The following is a 19367-nucleotide window of genomic DNA, read 5'->3' on the forward strand; positions in this document are numbered from 1 at the left end:
CAGCGCCCGCGTCCACGTGGGGCCCGGTCTTGTCTCCTTCTCCTCCTTTTTCGTGTAAATAATTATTTTAAAAAATGAACAAATAAGTTACGAGAGAGAGAGAGCGAAAAAAAAAGGAGAACAATTGCGATAATGATTAGATTTGAAAATGGAAGACACAAACACACGCAAGGATCGGACGGCCGTATAACACGTGCAGTTCAGACACGAATCTCGAGAAGTACCCAGTCAACATGGAATTACCTTTCGGTCTCCTACCTAGAAACCCGCTCTTTAATCCCCTCACGCGCCGCTTGTTTTTCCCCCCTCACTGCCCCCTATTACTGGCATGTTCACTTTGTTTTCCCTTTTACCCGCTCCGCGCTTCTTTATTTACTGCTTTGCCCCCATTGCCCGTTTCTATTAGGCTGCCACTGTTTTTAATTTAATATTATCATATCTTCTCCCCTCCAATACCACGTTGGTAATAAAGAGCAATCTCGGCATAAGGTTTCGCCACGTATACCATACAAGTCAATTTAGTGCACAAATCCTGTATTTCTCCTTCCATGTCTAAATAGAGAAAAGTTACCAAAGAATAAAGGAAAACCAAGAGATCAGGAACAGATCTTGTAATTAAATTCTGAACTTTTGAATTGTCCTAACCTAGATATAAATAGTTGTAGTATCAATAATTGATGACCAAGTCTGTTTTTCCTTACACTGAATCTTGAACTCTCAACAAATCTTATGTTCATAATTATTTCATGCATTGAAATTCACAAAAACGAAAAACGGTTCTGCTTGCTTTACTTATCCATGATTAGATTATATTGTTAAAACCCTTTTTTTTATTTTTTCTTTTGTTGAGCATAATTATGTGAATCTATAGTTGGAAAAAGGGAAATTCCCAAAACCCATTATTTGATTTCTCAAAAATGGAAGGATAGTTTTGCAAATTAAGAAAGTTGGTATTAAATCAATTTCAGTAACCAACTGACTCAGAAAGAGGCTACCCACCCAGAGCAACAATTGCTCATAAAATGAAAACTATCAAAAATAATAAAAAAAATCGCCCTATCATATATGCAGCTAACCTGGTAAGTAGTAAGTTATACTTGTCCTACCTTTTCCAAATCTTAACTATATTAGTTTCCCGTATAGATCACCAAAAACACGTGGCAGCAAATAGGAGGCGTTTCTGTTGTTTTTGTAATTTTATCTTAATAAGTAAATAATTAATCCCCTGCACTGTCCGTGTACGGAAGCCTCGCCGGAACAGTATTTCAGGTTCCGGCGGAGGATACCAGTCCTGCATTAAAATTATTAATCATAGAAGAATTAACAGGTCATAAATGCAGAGAGTGTGAAAAAAACAAAAAAAAAACTGCTTGGAGGAATTTCTTTGGTGTTAATTCATTGGGAGAATAAAGCACAGTACTAGTTATGGAACAACAGACAAACTGATATTTCTCTGTTGCAAAAAAAGAGGAGATCATCAGCTAAGTATTCACATCCCTCCGCCGCCGTTGGTTTGTGATCGGAAGATTGTCACAGTAGATCACATCAACTAATCACATCTCTCGCCGTAATTTAATCTTCTTTTTTTTGGTCTCATTTTCTCTAGTCTACCTTCGTTTTTTTCTTAACGACTAAAGAGTAAGAAAAATAAATTTAAAGAACGGAAAATAAGAATTCATGATGTTCCAGTTTTACGTTCGGCGGAGAAAAAATTCAGGCGATTTCCGGAACAGCAGGTTGGTTGAGATCGATATTGAGAAGCGGACGTTGCTTGATCTCGTGATGGTTCAAATCAACCACGGACGACGAATCGGAGTCGCTTTGTACTCCACCGTTAAACGTCGCATGAAAATCATTATGGTCGAATCTCATCCGTTGATACTGCTGGCCTTTCATCGCTCCAGGCCGAACGAAGGAATCAAAGTAGAAGAGTTGAGGACTAGCAACGGCCGGTAGGCCGGCAGCGAACACACCCGCTACAGGTGAAACTTGCTGGAATGGAAACCTAACGGCTGGCGTTTCGAATCCGGTAACCGCCGCGTGACCGAGGTTAAGATCCAACGGCGAAGAATAAATCATGAGCGAGGCCTCACGGCTCGAAGACTCCACGGTGCTACTCTGGCTTGGACTCTGGTTGTTGTTGTTGTTCTTGATATCGTTATCGGTACAGTTATTACCATTGGTGAGATTTTCACATGGGAGGGGAAAATTTGTCTTAGCCTTGGCGCCGCGAAATTCCCTGGCGGCGGTGTCGTAGGCTCTGGCTGCTTCCTCAGCCGTATCAAAAGTTCCAAGCCAAACTCGACTCTTCTTCCCTGGATCTCTGATCTCAGCAGCGTAACGGCCCCATGGACGCTTCCTCACTCCTCTAAAATGCACCTCCTTGCTATTTCCGTTAACGTTGCCGTTACCCTTCACGACCGCCGTCTTCTCTCTCGGCGCCATTTAATTATGGAAAGCCTGTCCGTTTCCGTTTAAAGAAAGAGAAGTTTAAACGCGCAATGTATTTTGCTTTTTGCTGCGAGAAAACGCTGGGGATTGGTGAGGGGTTGAGAGAGAATGGAGGGGAAGCGAGTTTATATAGAGGGGGAGGGGGAATCGGCGAGGAATTAAAGGAGAGAGAAAGGAGGGGCACAGTCAACGAGGGATTTGACTGGAAGGGGCGGCTGCGAGAAACAGAGCGGAGTGGTGGTAATTTAGTAAATTGCGTATCTGGATTACGTGGCATGTGGGTTGTCTTGAAGAGGAGCATCGCTATATCATCATTATCATTATCTAACGGCTGTTATAGTACTGTTGATTGCGTGCGGTGGTATGGGCCCCATCTCACTCTCTCTTGTCTCGCGTCGATTCACACAGCTTACTCAAAACTGAAACTTTTTTATTTATTTATTTTTCTTGTTTTATCTTTATTAAAATTTCTTAAGAACAAAAACTTTCTTGCCTTGTTTAATTTGACAAACTAACTAATTTATGAAGTGACATCTCAATATCTTCAAACATTGGATAAGAAACTTGTAAAGTAATTTTCAAAGAGCCTGACGTATGGAAAGAGTTAACAGTTTTACTAATTTACTCTTCAAACATGCCACTTGATTGTATGGCTTTATCAAGCAATGGAAAGTTTGGTAAACATGAATTAGGTAGAGTGTTTTCATTTTTCAAAGTGATTTATAGATATGGAATCAAATATTTCATGTTGAAGCAAGCCAAATGAAAATGTTTGAAAGATTTTGTAACGAAGAAATTAGTGCGCGTGAAGCATCGAGGTGAAGTTGATAATAGGAAGTTTGAACAAGTTGTCGGCATATTCTGCTATCTCGCCGCGTGACTTGGATCGGTTATTTGATTTTTGATGAGAGAAAATGGGGGGAGTGGTGCTGCCTTTGCTTTGCCTCTTTGCTCTCTCCCTATATTTCTCTCTCGTTTCTATTCCCCATTTTTTTCCCTTTTTTCATTTATTTATTTTACAGGCTTCGGAAGCAACCCCACGCCTTTATTTATCCCTTTGAACCGCTCGCTTGGACCCAACTGGTGTTGCCCACTACCCAATCAAATATCGCCACGTTTCCTTTGTTCCTTACGCGTGTTGATTGGCACCTAACACCCATAAAAAAAAAAAACAGCCCCTCCACACTCCAACGCCTGCCGCCTGCTGCCCACATGAGTAGTTCTGACACCTAGTATCAATTTCACCCGACAAGACTCTTCCCCCACTCCCTCCTATCCCCGTGTATCACACTCTCCACCGTACAAAATTCCTCCACTACCCCCCCTCTCCCTCTCGTAATTAAAGCAGGGAAGGATTTCTATTTTGCCGCGGAATCTATTGGGGACGGTTTAGGTTTTCATTTTTAACTAATTAACCATCACGCAGAACACGTTGCCGTATGTTTAGAGATGTTAAATGTTAGTAAATTAGGAAAGTTGCCTGTTTAGAGGGGGAGGTATGGCTCGGCGTCGCCTGTTTCCAAGCAAGGTCCCTTGCTGAATTAACCTAAACTTAAATACATCATTTAATGGCACACAAAGACAGTACGTTAAAACAGATCATTAACAGGTATTTATAAATATCTATTATTAATTTTTAAAAAATATAAAAACGTTAAAAAGAATATTGTTAATGTATTAGTAATTAAGAAGGTTGATATGAAATCCGTCCCTACCAATTCAAGTAACCCTACACATGTTATTCATTTTGATGAGTCATAGCTGTTACTATTAAGAGGAAAGAGGTTTATCCAAAATCAATCGTAAATCTCATTTAATTACTAGACAAAAATTTGGGTTTGCATAATTTGACTGCATTAAATGCGAGCCCAAACAAAGGGAGCTGCTAGGGACACCGAGCCTATTGATTTTCCTTTTCCATTTTGCCTCGACTGACTGCAACCCATTGCATTGGGGTTTAGCTGCCTAATTTTCACGTGATAGGCTTGTTAATGTGAGCCTCGTGACCTTGATTTGGAACGAATTTGGGGGACAATAAAGAGTTAGATTGAGGATTGGGTTTAAAAATTTAATACTAAAAAAAAAACCCTGGTCAATTAATTAAACCCTATTGTAGGGTTTGTTAACGTTATTATACGGCTATATTGCCTAGGGAAAGTTACGGCTAGCGAGTGATGGATTGATTTTGGCCTTGTAGCAGGGGGCAGTGTTTTCATTTTCTCATTCCCATTAAATGCACCAAAATTTGACGGCATTTATGAGCTCCACGTGGCTTCACTTGCGAAAGCCAAAAGTTTCCTGAAAAAGAAAATTGATGGCTTTTGCATGCACAGCATTATTATTAGTTATTTTTGCCAAACTAATTTAATTTTCATGTTAATCTCATAAACAGGGTTATCTTATCATTTTTAATTTCGAAATATTGAGCATGGGAAATCTTTAAAAATCTCTGTATTCCCCACCCCCCTTGTCACGGGAATATTAATTGCCTTAGGTATGCTTTGCCATGCTTGATTTACCCTTCAGTCTTTTAATTGGTAAACGATCACTACTATATTTTAATCTTTCATGCCTTTCTAAATAGAAAAAAAAAATTAAATTAACATAAAAATAAACATGTGATTAAAAGCTTAAACATTGATTAGCATCAAAGCAAATTCATGCATACAATAATGAGCGGCAAAACCAAAAGTATCGTTCACCCACTATGGCACGAAAATTATAAGCTCATCAATGGTGGGCATGCAGGCAAAAGCATCTAGAAGGATCACCGCAGCGCAATGCTCACACAGTCACACGATTATTGCTCAATAATTTTCCATTACTTTTTTTTAACATTTATTAATTTTCCTTTTCTTTGGCCGGTTATAGAAAAGATACGATACGAAGTTTGTATGATCTGATCAAATTCTTCACAACAACCAAACCACGGTTCCACATTGACAAAAAATATAATTAAATTTGCTTATATTATGTTTCCTAGAAGAGCCACCGTGAGATTGTCTTGGCCTTTTCTTTTAATCTAGGTGGTGGCTAGATGCCCATAAAATTTCCAAGATTCACGCTCCAAAATCAGCCACCGAAATTCCGCTGCCGGCTGTTCGGCAGAAAGTTTGGGCCCACGCCCACACCCGCACCCGCGTCCCCCGATTGACTTGATTGACTTTGAAATTTATACTCTCTCCAAAATCTCCCACACTTTTCAGTCTATCTCTTTATAATAAGCTCACTACTACTGTTTCTAACATTTCATTTTCCTTGTATGAAAAACTATTACGTGATTTCCATTACCACAACAGCCCCTGTCAGGTTCAAATTGTTGACAAAAACAAACCAAAAAAAGCAAATCCGACACATGACATTAAAATCCACCCATCTTTGAAACTGTACATTTGAATTAGGGGACAGCATTTTCAATTAAATAAAAAAATATTTATTTATAAATTTAATATTTATCTCATTTTTTTAAAATACAAAAGATGTGACATTTATCATAACTTAATTATAAAATGTTTTCATTGCACTACATCTCAATCAGACTTATTTCAATTTTGATATTTGTTATAAAAGTCTTACGTGAAGAATTAAATAACTTCATATATTATTTGTTATAGGTTTATATTTTTAATTTAAAAATATATTTATTAGGTAAGGTAAAACTCTTTTTGATAAATTTAAAACTTATTTTATTTATTTTTAATGTGAAATTTTTAAATTGATCAAGACACTTTTTTATTGTAAAAAATCTAAATCAATCATTGTATTTGTGGGCGTTGGTACAAAGAAAGGAAGAGATTTGTCTAAGGAACACTGAAAATAATTTGGAAGGGTGCGCAATGGGCAAAGGCTAGGGGTGTTGGTTACGTGGCAAGGAGCAGGTGGGAGAGGTGGGAACAGAATAAGATAAGAGATATATTGGCACACAGGCCACCATGAAAAGCATGAAACACGTTGACTCGAACAGGTGGCACCTGTAAGTTTGTAGTCCAGCCTTGGCCTCTCTTTTCTTGTGGCTGAATTTCAAGTCTTCCCAATCTGCTGATTCAGCACTGTGTTGGCCACCATAGCAGCAGCTCGCTTTGTCTCTTTTCCATGGGCCACTTCCATTTCTCCTTAATCTCTTTTCTCTGTTAAGATGCTAAGAAATATTTGCATTAAATGAAAATATATATATCTTCAATAGAGCAATCTTTCTGTAAAATTATTTCTACACACGAAAAATATCCGTCTTTAAGAGTATTCATTAATAACTACTTCTAACGTTAATTTGTTAACCCAAATATATTGTTATTTTCTTCTTCAATAATGAGTAAGGGGCGCAGTGAAGTAAACTGCACTGATGGGGACACAGACATGTGTCTGTTTTCCCGTGTCTTTTTAATGAAACTTCTCTTTCTGTTTTTTTTTTTTATTTCTTGTTTTTTTGTAGGGTCAGTAATTCCAAAGTCAATGAAATGTGAAGGCTTGTATGAATGGGGAGTGGGAACTGCCTGCGGGTTGTGGCCATTACGTGCAAAAGTCAAATATAAGATTTTGCTTACATTTTGGGTTGGGTTCATGACACTGATCCCCCATTTATGCGTGTTGACCATCAAACTAGTTTCCGGCCTGTTTTGGGATGTTAAATTTTTGCTTGGACTCCAAGGTAAAACAAAACAAAAACTGTGTGACGTTCTTCCCAGTATGGGGTCATTTTGTCAAAGGAAAGAATCGGGACCATGGAATTGCTCAATATTTTGGTGCCTGTAATGTCAACAAAAGAATGTGGTACCATTGTCAACAAGGCCAAGCTACGCTACAATGAAGCTAGAGCATCAGAGCTTAGCATTCCAGTTGTGATTGATTGAGGATCTAGAAGCATCTCCCATGAACAAAATGTTTTTTTTTTTCTTTTAAAGAAAATCTAGAAGCAATTAGGGTTGTTGAAAGTCTCGTGTTCAAATTCATTAGATTTCTCACCTTTGCTTGTCTTATATCTTGATTCCAAGGGAAGAAAAGAATTCACCCAAGGAAGGTTAAAACCTTTTTTTTTTTTTGACTTTTACCAATATTAAAATTCCATGTTTCTTCAAATCTTTCTTTCAAACTCCATTGGTATAAGATTGATCATCCTGTCTTTTTTTACCTTTACCTATCTGTCACGGGTAGAAAACAAAGAGATGAGTCCTGGTCTAAGTCGAAGTTTGTCCATAAATGTTATATGACATAATAGTATATAGAATTATAAGCAGAGAGATGTTCCTTTATTTGCTGGATGCTGTAATGTCTGGAAATGGGAACAGTTGTACATTTGTTTGTTTCATTTTGTTTTGTTCGGCGTAGATGCGCACTTATTATGCTGCACATTTGCTTGGGGGTTTCCTCAGCTAAGGCTGCTAACGTTTGCAACTTGAATTTCATTTCTTTTTGTTTGACATTTCAAAATAAAAGATATAATTTTATATCAAAATATAAAGAAAATTATTACTGTTGAAAATTAAAATCAAAATAAAGATTATATCTATTAAAAATAAATAAATAAATAAAATTAAATAAAAATAAAAATAATCACGTTTGTTAAAAAAAAATTAACAGAAACAACTCTTTGAAAGATATAAACAGCATTTGTTGAGAACAAAACATCTATGCCTATAAAAGAGAATTCTCTCTATTCAACGTGCATCGGAAAAACATTAATATCTCACATTTTTCTTTCTCAAACTTCTTTCAAGTTTTATTTTATATTATTTTTCTGTTAAAAAAATTATAAAAGTTTAATAATCTTGTTATACTCCAGTGAGTGTTCAGTGGATTGATTTCGTCAGTATAAAACGTCATCAATCTTTGAACTTCATTATATCTTCGAGATTTATACGTTGATAACTTTTTTGCATACTATAAATAAAGGTAAATAAAACTTTAAAGATAATAATATTAATACACGTCTTGAAACTAATTTTTAAATTTTTCAATTTTTCAATTTGATGTTCTAATACTTTTGCTCCCACATAAAATGACCCAAACTGGTTTTGAAAGGTAAAATCGTCAAACGCCATGGTGTAAGCATGGGCTGGAACTGGAAATTAAGTCCAGACCACAGAAATTCTACACGGACTCAACGCTGAATTTCGAACTGCTGACATGTATGCGTTATGTTCATGGAAGCTACGTGCCGCTTTTCTTCTTGACTTTCTGGTTTCTAGCTTGTTAATCTTAAAACCTACCAAGATCTAAAGAACATAAGCAGTTTCTCAGAAAATTTCTTGGGGTTGGAAGGGTGAGCTGTCGGCACCATATATATATATATAATAATAATAATAAATACAAATCATGAATAGTGTTTGACCTGCTAAAACAAAATTATCCATTAAGATTGTTTGGAAATTGCCTTTGTTTAAGACTTTGAAGGTTAGTGTCGTGACCAAGTCCCTGCAGTTGCAGGGACCTTCAACAAGTCAAAAATAATGGGGAGATAACTGGCCAAAGACTAAAACCATCAGCATCAACAGTTTGATCCTTGTCGTACAAGCCAATAACAATAAAGAGCGAGGGAGTTCATTAAAGCAATTGGGCTAAGATAAGTAAGGTCCAGTTTGTGGACCAAAAGCTTCTGGTGAGCTCATTCTCGGCCCTGTCATGAATTGGCTTTAAAACTTTGAACGGATGTACTTGTTAGTTTGTTATAGCTCCACCCTTTTGGGTTTCTTCAAGCTCGTTTTTCAAAACCCAAGCCCAATTCTTGGGCATAAAGTTTAAGCACAACATAACGCCATATATAAACCGGATTATATTTGATTCATTATCTATTATAAATATATAATATTCATATATTATCAAAGGTAAAATTAAAAAATTCTTCAAAATAAAATTGTACAATTATTTGTCTTTCTTTATTAAAGGCATCAATTTTTAAATTTGTTTAGAAATAATACCTTAAAAATATTTAAAATTATTTTCAAAATTCAAATAAAATTTTATTTTTTATTACGTTTAATCAAATCTTTTCTATATTTATAAACGAAATAATTTTTTATAATTAATTAATTAATAATTATTATTAATTAAAATATTATTTATTATTTTATATCATGTGACATGTTATAATGATGATGATGATGTAATATTATAATACTACATGATAACATGACTGTATAATATTTTTATTTTTAAAAGTTATGTGAACGTAAATATAAATTAATAAATTATATTTTAATATATAATAATTAATTATAAAAATTTATTTAATATAAAATAAAATTATAAAAATTTAATTAAATATAAAATCATATATAAACGGAACACTAGTCAAATCATTGAACTAGATTACGCAGGGTTGGTAACTCAAAATCTCTGGCCATGCGCCAGCGGAAACTGTAATCCAAAAACCTAATCCAATGTAAAATGGAAAAGTGTCAAATTTGCTTTAGATAATGAGCGAGTTGTTTTAGACCAGGATGGGCCATCTGCACACTGATATTATGAAATATACGAACAAGTCAACATAAAACAAAGCCAAATACTGAGCTTTGGTAAAACAGAGGAAGCGAAGAAAGCTGAAGACAGAAAGCCTTGATGAATAGAGTCTTTCAAATTATTATAATTGAAATTGAAAGAGTGTCAGAAACGCTCTTTGTTGTAAACTACACTCAAATTGAAAGCGCCATCGGACGCATCGTCGTGACTCACCACGGTGCCGAAATTGCTCCGATTCTTTGACTTCACTCTAAGTTTGACTTTTCCGTGTTTGTATTTTTTTTATATTTTATTAATATAGAAATTACAAAGACAAAAAATTAGTCGTATGATATTTGTTCTGTGATTTAAATTCGGCAAATTACAAAACAGTACTTGGAAACAAAAATATTGTCAAACAGAGCAAAAATATCGAAGGGGTGAAAGCCGAACTATTCCAAACACGTCTCCACGTGGCAGACATATAGGAAGATTCGGACAGACGCCAGCCGCCTGTTGAGTTGCCATGTTTACACTAGCAATTTGTCTGAATTCAAATGTCAGAGTCTCCGATGTCACTTTCGGTGAGTTACCTATCAGACACATAAAATGGTTCTTTTTTTTTTTTGGGCCTTTCCAAATTAATTATGCAACTAATTTTTTTTTTTCAAATTAAAAAATTCAAAGAATTACTCGGACCGAAGACCTCTTCAATGGGTCGTCTCCTTCCTCAGCAGTGGACTAACGCCCCACAATCCGAACTCAGTTTCAGTAAAACGTCACGAAACTCCAGCCATCGTCTGACCAGGAACCGATGGCTGCCTACCCCTATAAAATGGACCCGCAATCGGCGGCGGAAAAGGCGGTTTCGGTGATCGGGTTCGGGTACGACTTGTCCAACGATATCAGGCTATCGGCTTGCAGGCCGGGCCATTCGGGGTCGAGATTGATCGAGGTTGACTCGGCAGGGAGTCGGGACGTGGTTTTTCCTGGTGGGGTTGTTGTTAAAAGTGTGCCCAATTCGATTAAATGTGATAAAGGCGAGCGTACCAGGTTTCGCTCTGATGTTCTTTCTTTCAATCAGGTAAGTTTTTGTTTATGTTTTATTTGTGTTTAGTTTCCATGTTTGGAATTGGTTTAAAAAACGCTACGAGTACCTCCCTCCCCCTCTTCTCTTTCTAAAGAGGGAAAGAACTATATTTGAGACTTACTGGGAAGTTCTACCTTTTACCTCTTTGGGTTTGTATTTTGTTTGGTGAAGAATCTGTAAATGACTTTGGTTGCATCATATGACCCTGGTGACTTCAAATGGAATTGAAATAGATGGGATTTTGGCAAATTTTGATTATGCTTCAATATCTTTTTATGAGAACACAGAACCGGCTTGTGCAGAGAATGCAGATTGGCAAAGAAAATCTTGCCAAGTTCCAAGTTGCAAAAGTCCTTTTTTTTCTTCTTAATTTTTTTATAATTAATTTTAGAAAGGTATCATTTGCTGTCTTATGAAACAGTTTTCAAGAGAGCTCTTTTTTGTATATCTTTTCTCTGTTCTGTTTTTGCTGGTTCTCGCCCATTTTTGTTCTTTGGAAGTCGTTTTGCGATTTATCTTGTTCACTCACTGCTTTTACTAGTATAAAAAATTAACAAAATGCTAAGCGTGTGCTTCAAGAATAGAAACAGAAAAACAAAACTGAATAAGCACCGGGACTGAGTGTTTTCTTTAGTCTTTGCTTGATGGATTTGTTGTTTTCTGTGAATTTAACTTGTGGTCATTTTGTGCTAGATGTCGGAAAGGTTTAACCAGGATTTATCATTATCTGGCAAGATTCCTGTGGGCTTATTCAATGCCATGTTTGAGTTCAAGGGCTCCTGGCAGAAGGATGCCACCTCTACAAAAACTCTTGCTTTGGATGGTTGGTTCATAACACTGTACAATGTTGAGTTGGAAAGAACTCACTTAACTTTGTCTGAGCGTGTGAAACGAGAGGTGCCAACTACATGGGACCCTGCTGCCCTTGCTGAGTAAGTTCTGTATACAGAAGTAGGGCTTGTTTTGGAGTTAAAAGACTTGTTTGAATTTATGGTTTCTTACTTTTCAATGAAATTGCACTCCATTTTATTCTAATTTTAACATGTGAAAAAGTATTACTTACAAGTTTAGTGATCCCATTGGGGTTAATTGTTTGTCTTAGAATTGATTTTATTAACTAAATCAGTGCTAAATCAATTTTGTTTTTTCAGGTTTATTGAAAAATATGGTACGCACATTGTTGTTGGGGTTAAAATGGGAGGTAAAGATGTTATACACGTAAAGCAATTGCAAAATTCAAATCTTCCGCCCAATGAAGTACAGAAAAATTTAAAGCAATTAGCTGATGAGAGGTTTTCAGAAGGTGTAAACATTCCTGAATATTCAGGAAAACCAAAGGTACATTTAGTATGAAAAATATAGTTGAAGTGCACATGCATGTTGGTCTGTTCTTTTTGCGTTCTAGGGTAGGCAAAGCTACAGTTTTTAGATAAATTGCAGAATGTTCACTTGGCAGTGTATCTTTAGGATTACCTTGGCAAGAGCCAAGAAGTAAGGAAAGTAGTGATAATGTGATATAGATGATAGAAGGATTGCAATTCAAAGTAATTAGTATCGTTTAACCTTATCTATATATGAGTTCATGATAGAGTATTGTCAGCAATGCTTGGGAAATACACATTTCCAACCTTGTTTCTATATATTGCTTCAGGAAGAACATTATATGCCCTGGGACCAGGAAGGGGTGCTTGCTGCACCAATTAGGCCACCTGTTGTTACTTGCTCAAAGAATAATGTAAGTTTCTTGATGTCTATTTTAGCAGCTGTTTCAGAACTGCACCCACTAAGAAGCAACCTGCTTTCAGTAGAGGTGACTCTTTCGTTTGATTGTTGTACTTTTCGTTTTTGCAGGATATTTTGAACATTTATATTCGAAGGGGAGGCATTGATTTTGGTCAAAGCCATAGCCAGTGGCTTTCAACTATATCACAGTCACCAAATGTTATATCAATGTCCTTTGTGCCGATTACTTCCCTATTAGGTGGTGCTCGGGGCAATGGATTTTTAAGCCATGCAGTGAACTTGTACCTACGATGTGAGTGTGCATATTGTTATACTGTCAGTTTGGTCTTTCATGGCTAAATGTCTAGGTGTGTATTATATAAGGGTGATTGCAATGAAAATAGCTCCTATTAAAGCAAATCCAAATCCTTGAATATGACTCGGTTTTTATAAACCAGATTTTCCCATCTGTTGAATCATTAATTAGCTCATTCACAATTTATATGTAATGTAATTATTAATGTTGAACTACCATTTATTCATACTTTGGCATGTTTACTTCCTATGACTGTTGTGGGAGATAGGATTATTTATACTCCTAGAAAATCTGCAAGACATGGCAAATGATCAAACACATTATAACATTAAATCTGGTTGCTGGGATGTTTCATTTGAGCGAATGTATGTGTATCTGAAAGATCATTGTAAAGTGTGTAAACCATTTACCATATCCTTCTTTGCCGCATATGTGAGCTCTGACTTTGGCCTCTAACAATGAGTAATATCATGCAGATAAACCACCAATAGAGGAACTCCATGTATTTCTAGAATTTCAATTGTTTCGACAATGGGCTCCTGTATTCGGTGATCTGCCTCTCAGTCTCAAGCGCAGAAAACAAGGATCCCCATCACTTCAGTTCACATTTATGGGGCCTAAGCTTTATGTTAATACCTCGCGGGTAATGTATTGCAGCGCACAATAATACTTGTGCCACTTATTTTTACAATTTCAGTTATTAATGATTGCTTGCTGCTTAGGGTTTAGGCAAAGTGCCTTGATAATTGATACTTAAAATGATAGTGTCTACGGCTTGATGAGTGCATCTATTTATATTTCTTGTCAAATCCACACTCACTCCATGGCAAACTGAAGTTACTCTGTTTGCTTAGCTATGAATAAAAATCTTTACATTTCTACATGCACTATTGATATTAGATTGTTAATTAACTTCTCATTTTATTCAATCTGTAGCCTAAGCTATCGTACATGCTGATAAAGTCTTGCTTTGAGAACTGGTAATATGAATAGAATGGTGTCCTTATATACCAACTGTAACATTAAAATGGGGCGCAAATTAGGATGTCAAAATAAAAGTTAATCCCTCAGAAAACAATGTGGCACTATCTTCACATCTTATTTTAGGAAATATTGTCATGATGAAAAATATTAAAATGTATCTTGAATTTACTGTATAGTGTTGAACTTGTTCCACTAGAACTCATCCATGTGATTACCATTCTCATTTGACCAAGTTCCTAATTCCAACCTGTTCTCAAATCCACCAATTGCAGGTTGATACTGGAAATCGACCTGTGACAGGAATCCGCTTGTATTTGGAGGGTAAGAAGAGTGATCATCTGGCAATCCATCTACAGCATCTCTCGAGTCTTCCTACAATCCTCCAGCTCTTAGATGATCACAGTTATGAGCCTAGTGAGGAGCCAGAACGTGGGTATCTTGAACCTGTCAAGTGGAGCATATTCTCACATGTATGCACTGCTCCTGTAGAACACAAAGGATCCCGCTTTGATGATACTGCTTCCATTGTGACCAAGGCTTGGTTTGAGGTGAAGGCTGTTGGGATGAAGAAAGTTCTGTTCCTGAGGCTTGGATTCTCTATGGTGGCCTTCACTAGGATCCGTAGATCAGAATGGGATGGACCCTCAACATTGTCACGGAAATCAGGAGTCTTCTCAATGTTGATTAGCACAAGGTTCAGTTCAGGACTGAATCCTCCTGAGAAGCCAGTCAAAGTGGATTTAAATTCAGCAGTTTTTCCAGGAGGTCCACCTTCACCAACTAAAGCACCAAAAATGGCAAACTTCGTAGATACAAAGGAGATGGTTAGGGGGCCTGAGGACCTACCTGGATATTGGGTGGTTACTGGAGCCAAACTTTCTGTAGAAGGTGGCAGAATCTCAATCAAAGCTAAGTACTCATTGTTAACAATAATGTCAGAAGAAAGCATGATGCTGATGTGAGAAAATCAGATGAGGAATACACATTATTTTTACTGCTGTAAATCTGATCATGTACACCATTTATTGGAAATTACCTCGAATAGATGGCACGAGGCCATTCTTCTCAATTGTGTTTGTAGGGAACCAAAGGCTTCCTTCCACCTTTTCTCTTGTTAGTATTGAATCCTTCAGTACATCAGCCGTCCCCCGTCTTACTTTTGCCAGGGAAATTAACAGTGGGTGCTTTGCTTGCTAGCTCATCGGTATGATGGAAGACTGTCAGCACATATACTCCCAAGCCAATTCTAACTGAATGCGAGATGTTTGACTGCCACAATTACTAGTGTGAACCGCGCAAATATCACCTTTAATCATATCTTGTTTTGTCTATGAATGGAGAATAGTTTCCTTTCATAAATGCGTAAGAGAGCCCTTTTAACATAACTGGATAGGCATGAGATAAGCAACCAATTTGAAGGGCAATCTAACATAGCGTGATGGAATCAAATTAAACAACTTTCATTTATCAGAAAAGAATGGATTTAAGCCAACATGCCTGACGTGATACAAAAAAAAAAAAAAAAGAAGCACAAAGGGACAAGAATATTGTTGAAGTTAAGAAAAGAAAGGTTTATGATAGGCTTTGGACTGGCTTGATATTGTAGCGGTATGGTATGGTTGTTGGGGAAGTGTACATAATGTCTTGTATGAGTTGCGTTTCTCCCTAAATTATCACCAGTAATCCCCACAAGAACATGAACCATCTTTAAAATGGTGGTATCTGTTGATGTCTCTCACGATAATTTCCCTGGAGGCAATTTTACTAATGAACTTGAATGCGGTATGGCAATCAACGCAGACTCTGAGGTTCTTTTTCACTCTAATTGGAGCTCCAGGTGGCGTGGCAATCAATCCAAAGGCTACTGCAAGTTTTTCACTGTGGTGGTATAAAAGTTCCTCCTTTTCACCACGTTCCACATCATGAAGATCAAACTCTACCATGGGAGCATAACCAGCTTTGTTCAAAGGCTCACTTAGCTCATCAAGCTTTGCATAGATTTCCTCACTTCTAGCATGGCTTCTGTCCCCCACTATGAAAGTGTGTATCTTGTCTTTGACCTCAATCCAACTTATCCCAGGCTCTTTCTTCACGTTGCAGTCTTTCATGAGTCTTCTCACCTTTGCTACATTCTCCCACATGCCAACTGATGCATAAATGTTAGCAAGAAGAACATGGGTACCGGATTTCTCTGGTTCAAGAGTAAAAAGCATCTCTGCGGCAAGTTGGCCAAGCTCAACATTCTTATGGATTCTAGCAGCACCAAGAAGTGCACCCCAAACTGAGGCATCCGCCTGAAAAGGCATTGTATTTACTAGTTCCATTGCCTCATCTAATCTCCCTGCTCGGCCAAGGAGGTCAATCATGCAAGCATAATGCTCTTGCATAGGTTCAAATCCAAACAACTCTCTCATTGATCCAAAGTATCGTTTGGCTTCAGTAATCAAGCCTGCATGATTACAAGCACAAAGGACACTGACCAAAGTTATCTGATTGGGAGAAACACCATATTTAAGCATCTGATTGAATAGCTGCAGGGCTTCTTTCCCATGTCCATGTTGAGCAAGTCCTCCAATCATTGAGGACCATGAGACTATTCCTCTCTCAGGAATCTTAGAGAACACACCGTCTGCATCATCTATGCTTCCACATTTGGCATACATATTGACGAGAGAATTTCCAGCAAAGATATCAGACATAAATCCAAACTTCAAGATGTGAACATGTACTTGTTTCCCCTGTTCATATGCTGATAGATTTGCACATGCATTCAGGAGTGAACTACAAACAAATGGATCCGGCTCTATCCCTGTATCTAGCATTTCTAAATACAGCTTAAGAGCTTCTTCACCTTGTCCAGATTGAGCATAAGCTGTGATCATAGATGTGAAAGCCACCAAATCTACAATCAAGCACTCTCTGAATATTCTTGTTGCATCTTCTAGAAGGGCACATTTTCCATATGCATCGATAAGGCTATTTACAACATAATTGTCAGACTCAAATCCTGACTTTACAGAGAGTGCATGAACTTGTTTGCAAACATTGTTAGCCTGCAAGCTGGCGATGGATTTGAGGACTGTTGATAAAGTTGTCTGATTGAATCCTATACCCTCCTTATACATCAGAGGAAATAGTGATACAGCTTCCATGTCTTCCCCATTTTGAGAATGCCCAGAGATAACAGCATTCCAGGCAATCAAGTCCTTATCTGGCATCAAATTAAAAACCATTCTCGCGTCATCAATCAAATAACATTTGGAATACATATCTATAAGTCCAACATCCACAAAAGGATCTGATCCTACATTTATCTTTATCAAGTTACAGTGCAACTGTCTGCCCAATTTTTTGAGCCCAGTCCCACCGCAGGCTTTTAGAGCACTCGACAAGGTAAACATATTTGGATGTGTTCCAGATCTTCTCATTTGCCCAAAAAGTTCTAAAGCCCAATCATGGTTTTCATGAAGAACACAACCAGCAATTACAGCATTCCAAGAAACAATGTCAGGTCTTGCAATCTCCTCAAAAACGAGAACAGCATCCTCAAGATTTCCTAACTTTGCACACATGTCCACAAGTGCATTCTTCGAGAAAGGATCCGAATCATAACCAAGCTTTATCAAGAACCCCTGAATTTTCCTTCCTTGAGCACTATCCTCCAACCCTGTGCAAGCATTTATCATGCTAGACAAACTAAATTCATTAGGTTTTATTCCACTCGAAACCATTTCATGAAATAACTCCACTGCCTCTCCACGGTAATCACTCTGTACATAACAAGAGAGTAATGCATTCCACGAAACAACACTCCTTTCAGGCATATCCTCAAAGAGACTCCTCGAATCACCAAACTCCCCGCATTTTGCGTACATAACAACCAAACTATTAGCAACATATTCATCAGACTCAAACCCAGTAACTACAACAACCCCATGAATCTGTCTCCCTAAGTCTAAATCCCTCGTAAAAGTACAAGCTTTTAGCACACTTGGAAATGTGAAGTCATTGCACCTAACACCCAACAAATGCATCTCATAAAAAGCCAAAATTGCTTCTTTACCAAACCCATTTTGGGCATACCCAGAAATCAAAGCAGACCAAGAAACCAAGTCCGGTTCAGGACTTTCATCAACCAGTTTCCTGGCATAGCCAAAAAGTTTACATTTTGCATACAAGCTGATCAAAAGATTCCTACTTTTAGGGTCTTTGGTCGACCCAAATTTGATTATATTGGCATGGATTTGCATGCCTGGAGATGGGTTCTTGGTGGCATTGCATTTTGATAAGAGCTTAGAGTAGTAGGGAACAGAGATGGGTGTGAAATTAGGCTCTTGGGTTGAGCTTAAAAAAGGGTTGGATTTTGAGCCGTGGGTTAACTCAGCTGAGGTTCGGAAATGTTGAGAAGAGAAAGTAAAGGATTTAAAATGTGGGTAAGGTTGTTGGTGATGGTGAAGAGATTTTTGGAATTGGAGGGAACTGAGGTAACGAACTTTCATGATCCATTTGTTCATAAACTAACCTGCTTTGGGGGTATCGAGCAACAGTGTAGACGTTACAAAACACGTACAATGCTTTATGTTTGGTCGTTTTGTCACGACTCTTTGGGACTTTACAAGAAATCTTAAAAACGGATGAAATGCAATAACAATAAATATTTAAATATACTTAATTTAATAATCACTTGTGAATTGTAATTGAAATTTTGTGTAGTAACATAATAGTCTTCGCTTTAGTTATTCAATAAATGTAAAATAATCGATTTGTAGTGGTAATATTTGGGCATTAATTCTTAAAAAACCTTTATATTATTATTTATTTAATTAAATATCTTATTTTTTTATTATATTCAAATAATCGTTAAACTTTAATTTAAATTCCAATAAAATTTCAATAATGACAATTAACTTTTTCGTTCATACAGCATATGTCTTAACAAGTTGACATGTTTTAAAAATTTTAAGCTATTTGATTATATAGTTACATCAACTCGTCAAATCATATAAGTAAAAACAAAATCAAAATTCAATGGATTGTTTAGTTGAATAACTGATCATTATAAAGGTGACTTTTCTTCAGATTTAAGCCTCATTTAATTTAATGAAACCATTCAATTTAGTTAACAAACAGGTAGTAAAACATTATGGATAAAGTTGAGGGGAGCATGCCTAATTGTGATGGTGATTACTTGATGCTTGGATTCATTGCACTAAATTCTCTTTGCTCATCACTTGGATTTTCACTTGCTCAACTCTACATGGAAAAAATTGTTCCACCGAAGCAAAAACCCAATAAGAACAATGAGAGAGTTGGTGCATCACGTGGGTTGAAACATCACCAAATCCATTTGCTTGTAAAATTTGCAACATTTTT

At 36.9% G+C, this 19367-nt stretch overlaps 2 protein-coding genes and 1 pseudogene across 2 annotated transcripts; 1 reads left to right on the forward strand and 2 right to left on the reverse strand.

Annotated features, from left to right (window-relative positions):
- Positions 1-1351: 1351 nt before the first annotated feature.
- LOC110424625 (ethylene-responsive transcription factor 11-like) lies at positions 1352-2568 on the reverse strand. Its single transcript, XM_021439229.2, has one exon. The coding sequence runs from the start codon at positions 2443-2445 to the stop codon at positions 1714-1716; it is 732 nt and encodes a 243-aa protein (XP_021294904.1). The 5' UTR covers positions 2446-2568; the 3' UTR covers positions 1352-1713.
- Positions 2569-10520: 7952 nt separating this feature from the next.
- Positions 10521-15101, forward strand: NSL1 (MAC/Perforin domain-containing protein). The gene is made up of 7 exons (XM_021439217.2): positions 10521-10966; positions 11666-11904; positions 12124-12310; positions 12624-12707; positions 12824-13007; positions 13487-13653; positions 14267-15101. Exons 1-7 carry the CDS (start codon positions 10697-10699, stop codon positions 14954-14956), a joined length of 1821 nt encoding a protein of 606 aa, XP_021294892.1. The 5' UTR covers positions 10521-10696; the 3' UTR covers positions 14957-15101.
- A 254-nt stretch (positions 15102-15355) lies between these two features.
- On the reverse strand, positions 15356-18611 carry LOC110424612 (pentatricopeptide repeat-containing protein At3g12770 pseudogene; annotated as a pseudogene).
- Between the last annotated feature and the right edge of the window lie 756 nt (positions 18612-19367).

The sequence above is a fragment of the Theobroma umbraticum genome, unplaced genomic scaffold, assembly GCF_002168275.2.
Source record: "Theobroma umbraticum cultivar Fairchild unplaced genomic scaffold, ASM216827v3 scaffold_204.0, whole genome shotgun sequence".
Taxonomy (NCBI): Eukaryota; Viridiplantae; Streptophyta; class Magnoliopsida; order Malvales; family Malvaceae; genus Theobroma; species Theobroma umbraticum.

What these genes read in the sequence shown, in the direction of transcription:
- LOC110424625 (XM_021439229.2), bottom strand. Translation starts at nt 2,445, where the DNA reads ATGGCGCCGAGAGAGAAGACGGCGGTCGTGAAGGGTAACGGCAACGTT.
- NSL1 (XM_021439217.2), top strand. Translation starts at nt 10,697, where the DNA reads ATGGCTGCCTACCCCTATAAAATGGACCCGCAATCGGCGGCGGAAAAG. An exon ending in TTACTTGCTCAAAGAATAAT is followed by an intron (nt 12,708 to 12,823) that starts GTAAGTTTCTTG and finishes TCGTTTTTGCAG; the next exon opens with GATATTTTGAACATTTATAT. An exon ending in AGTGAACTTGTACCTACGAT is followed by an intron (nt 13,008 to 13,486) that starts GTGAGTGTGCAT and finishes AATATCATGCAG; the next exon opens with ATAAACCACCAATAGAGGAA.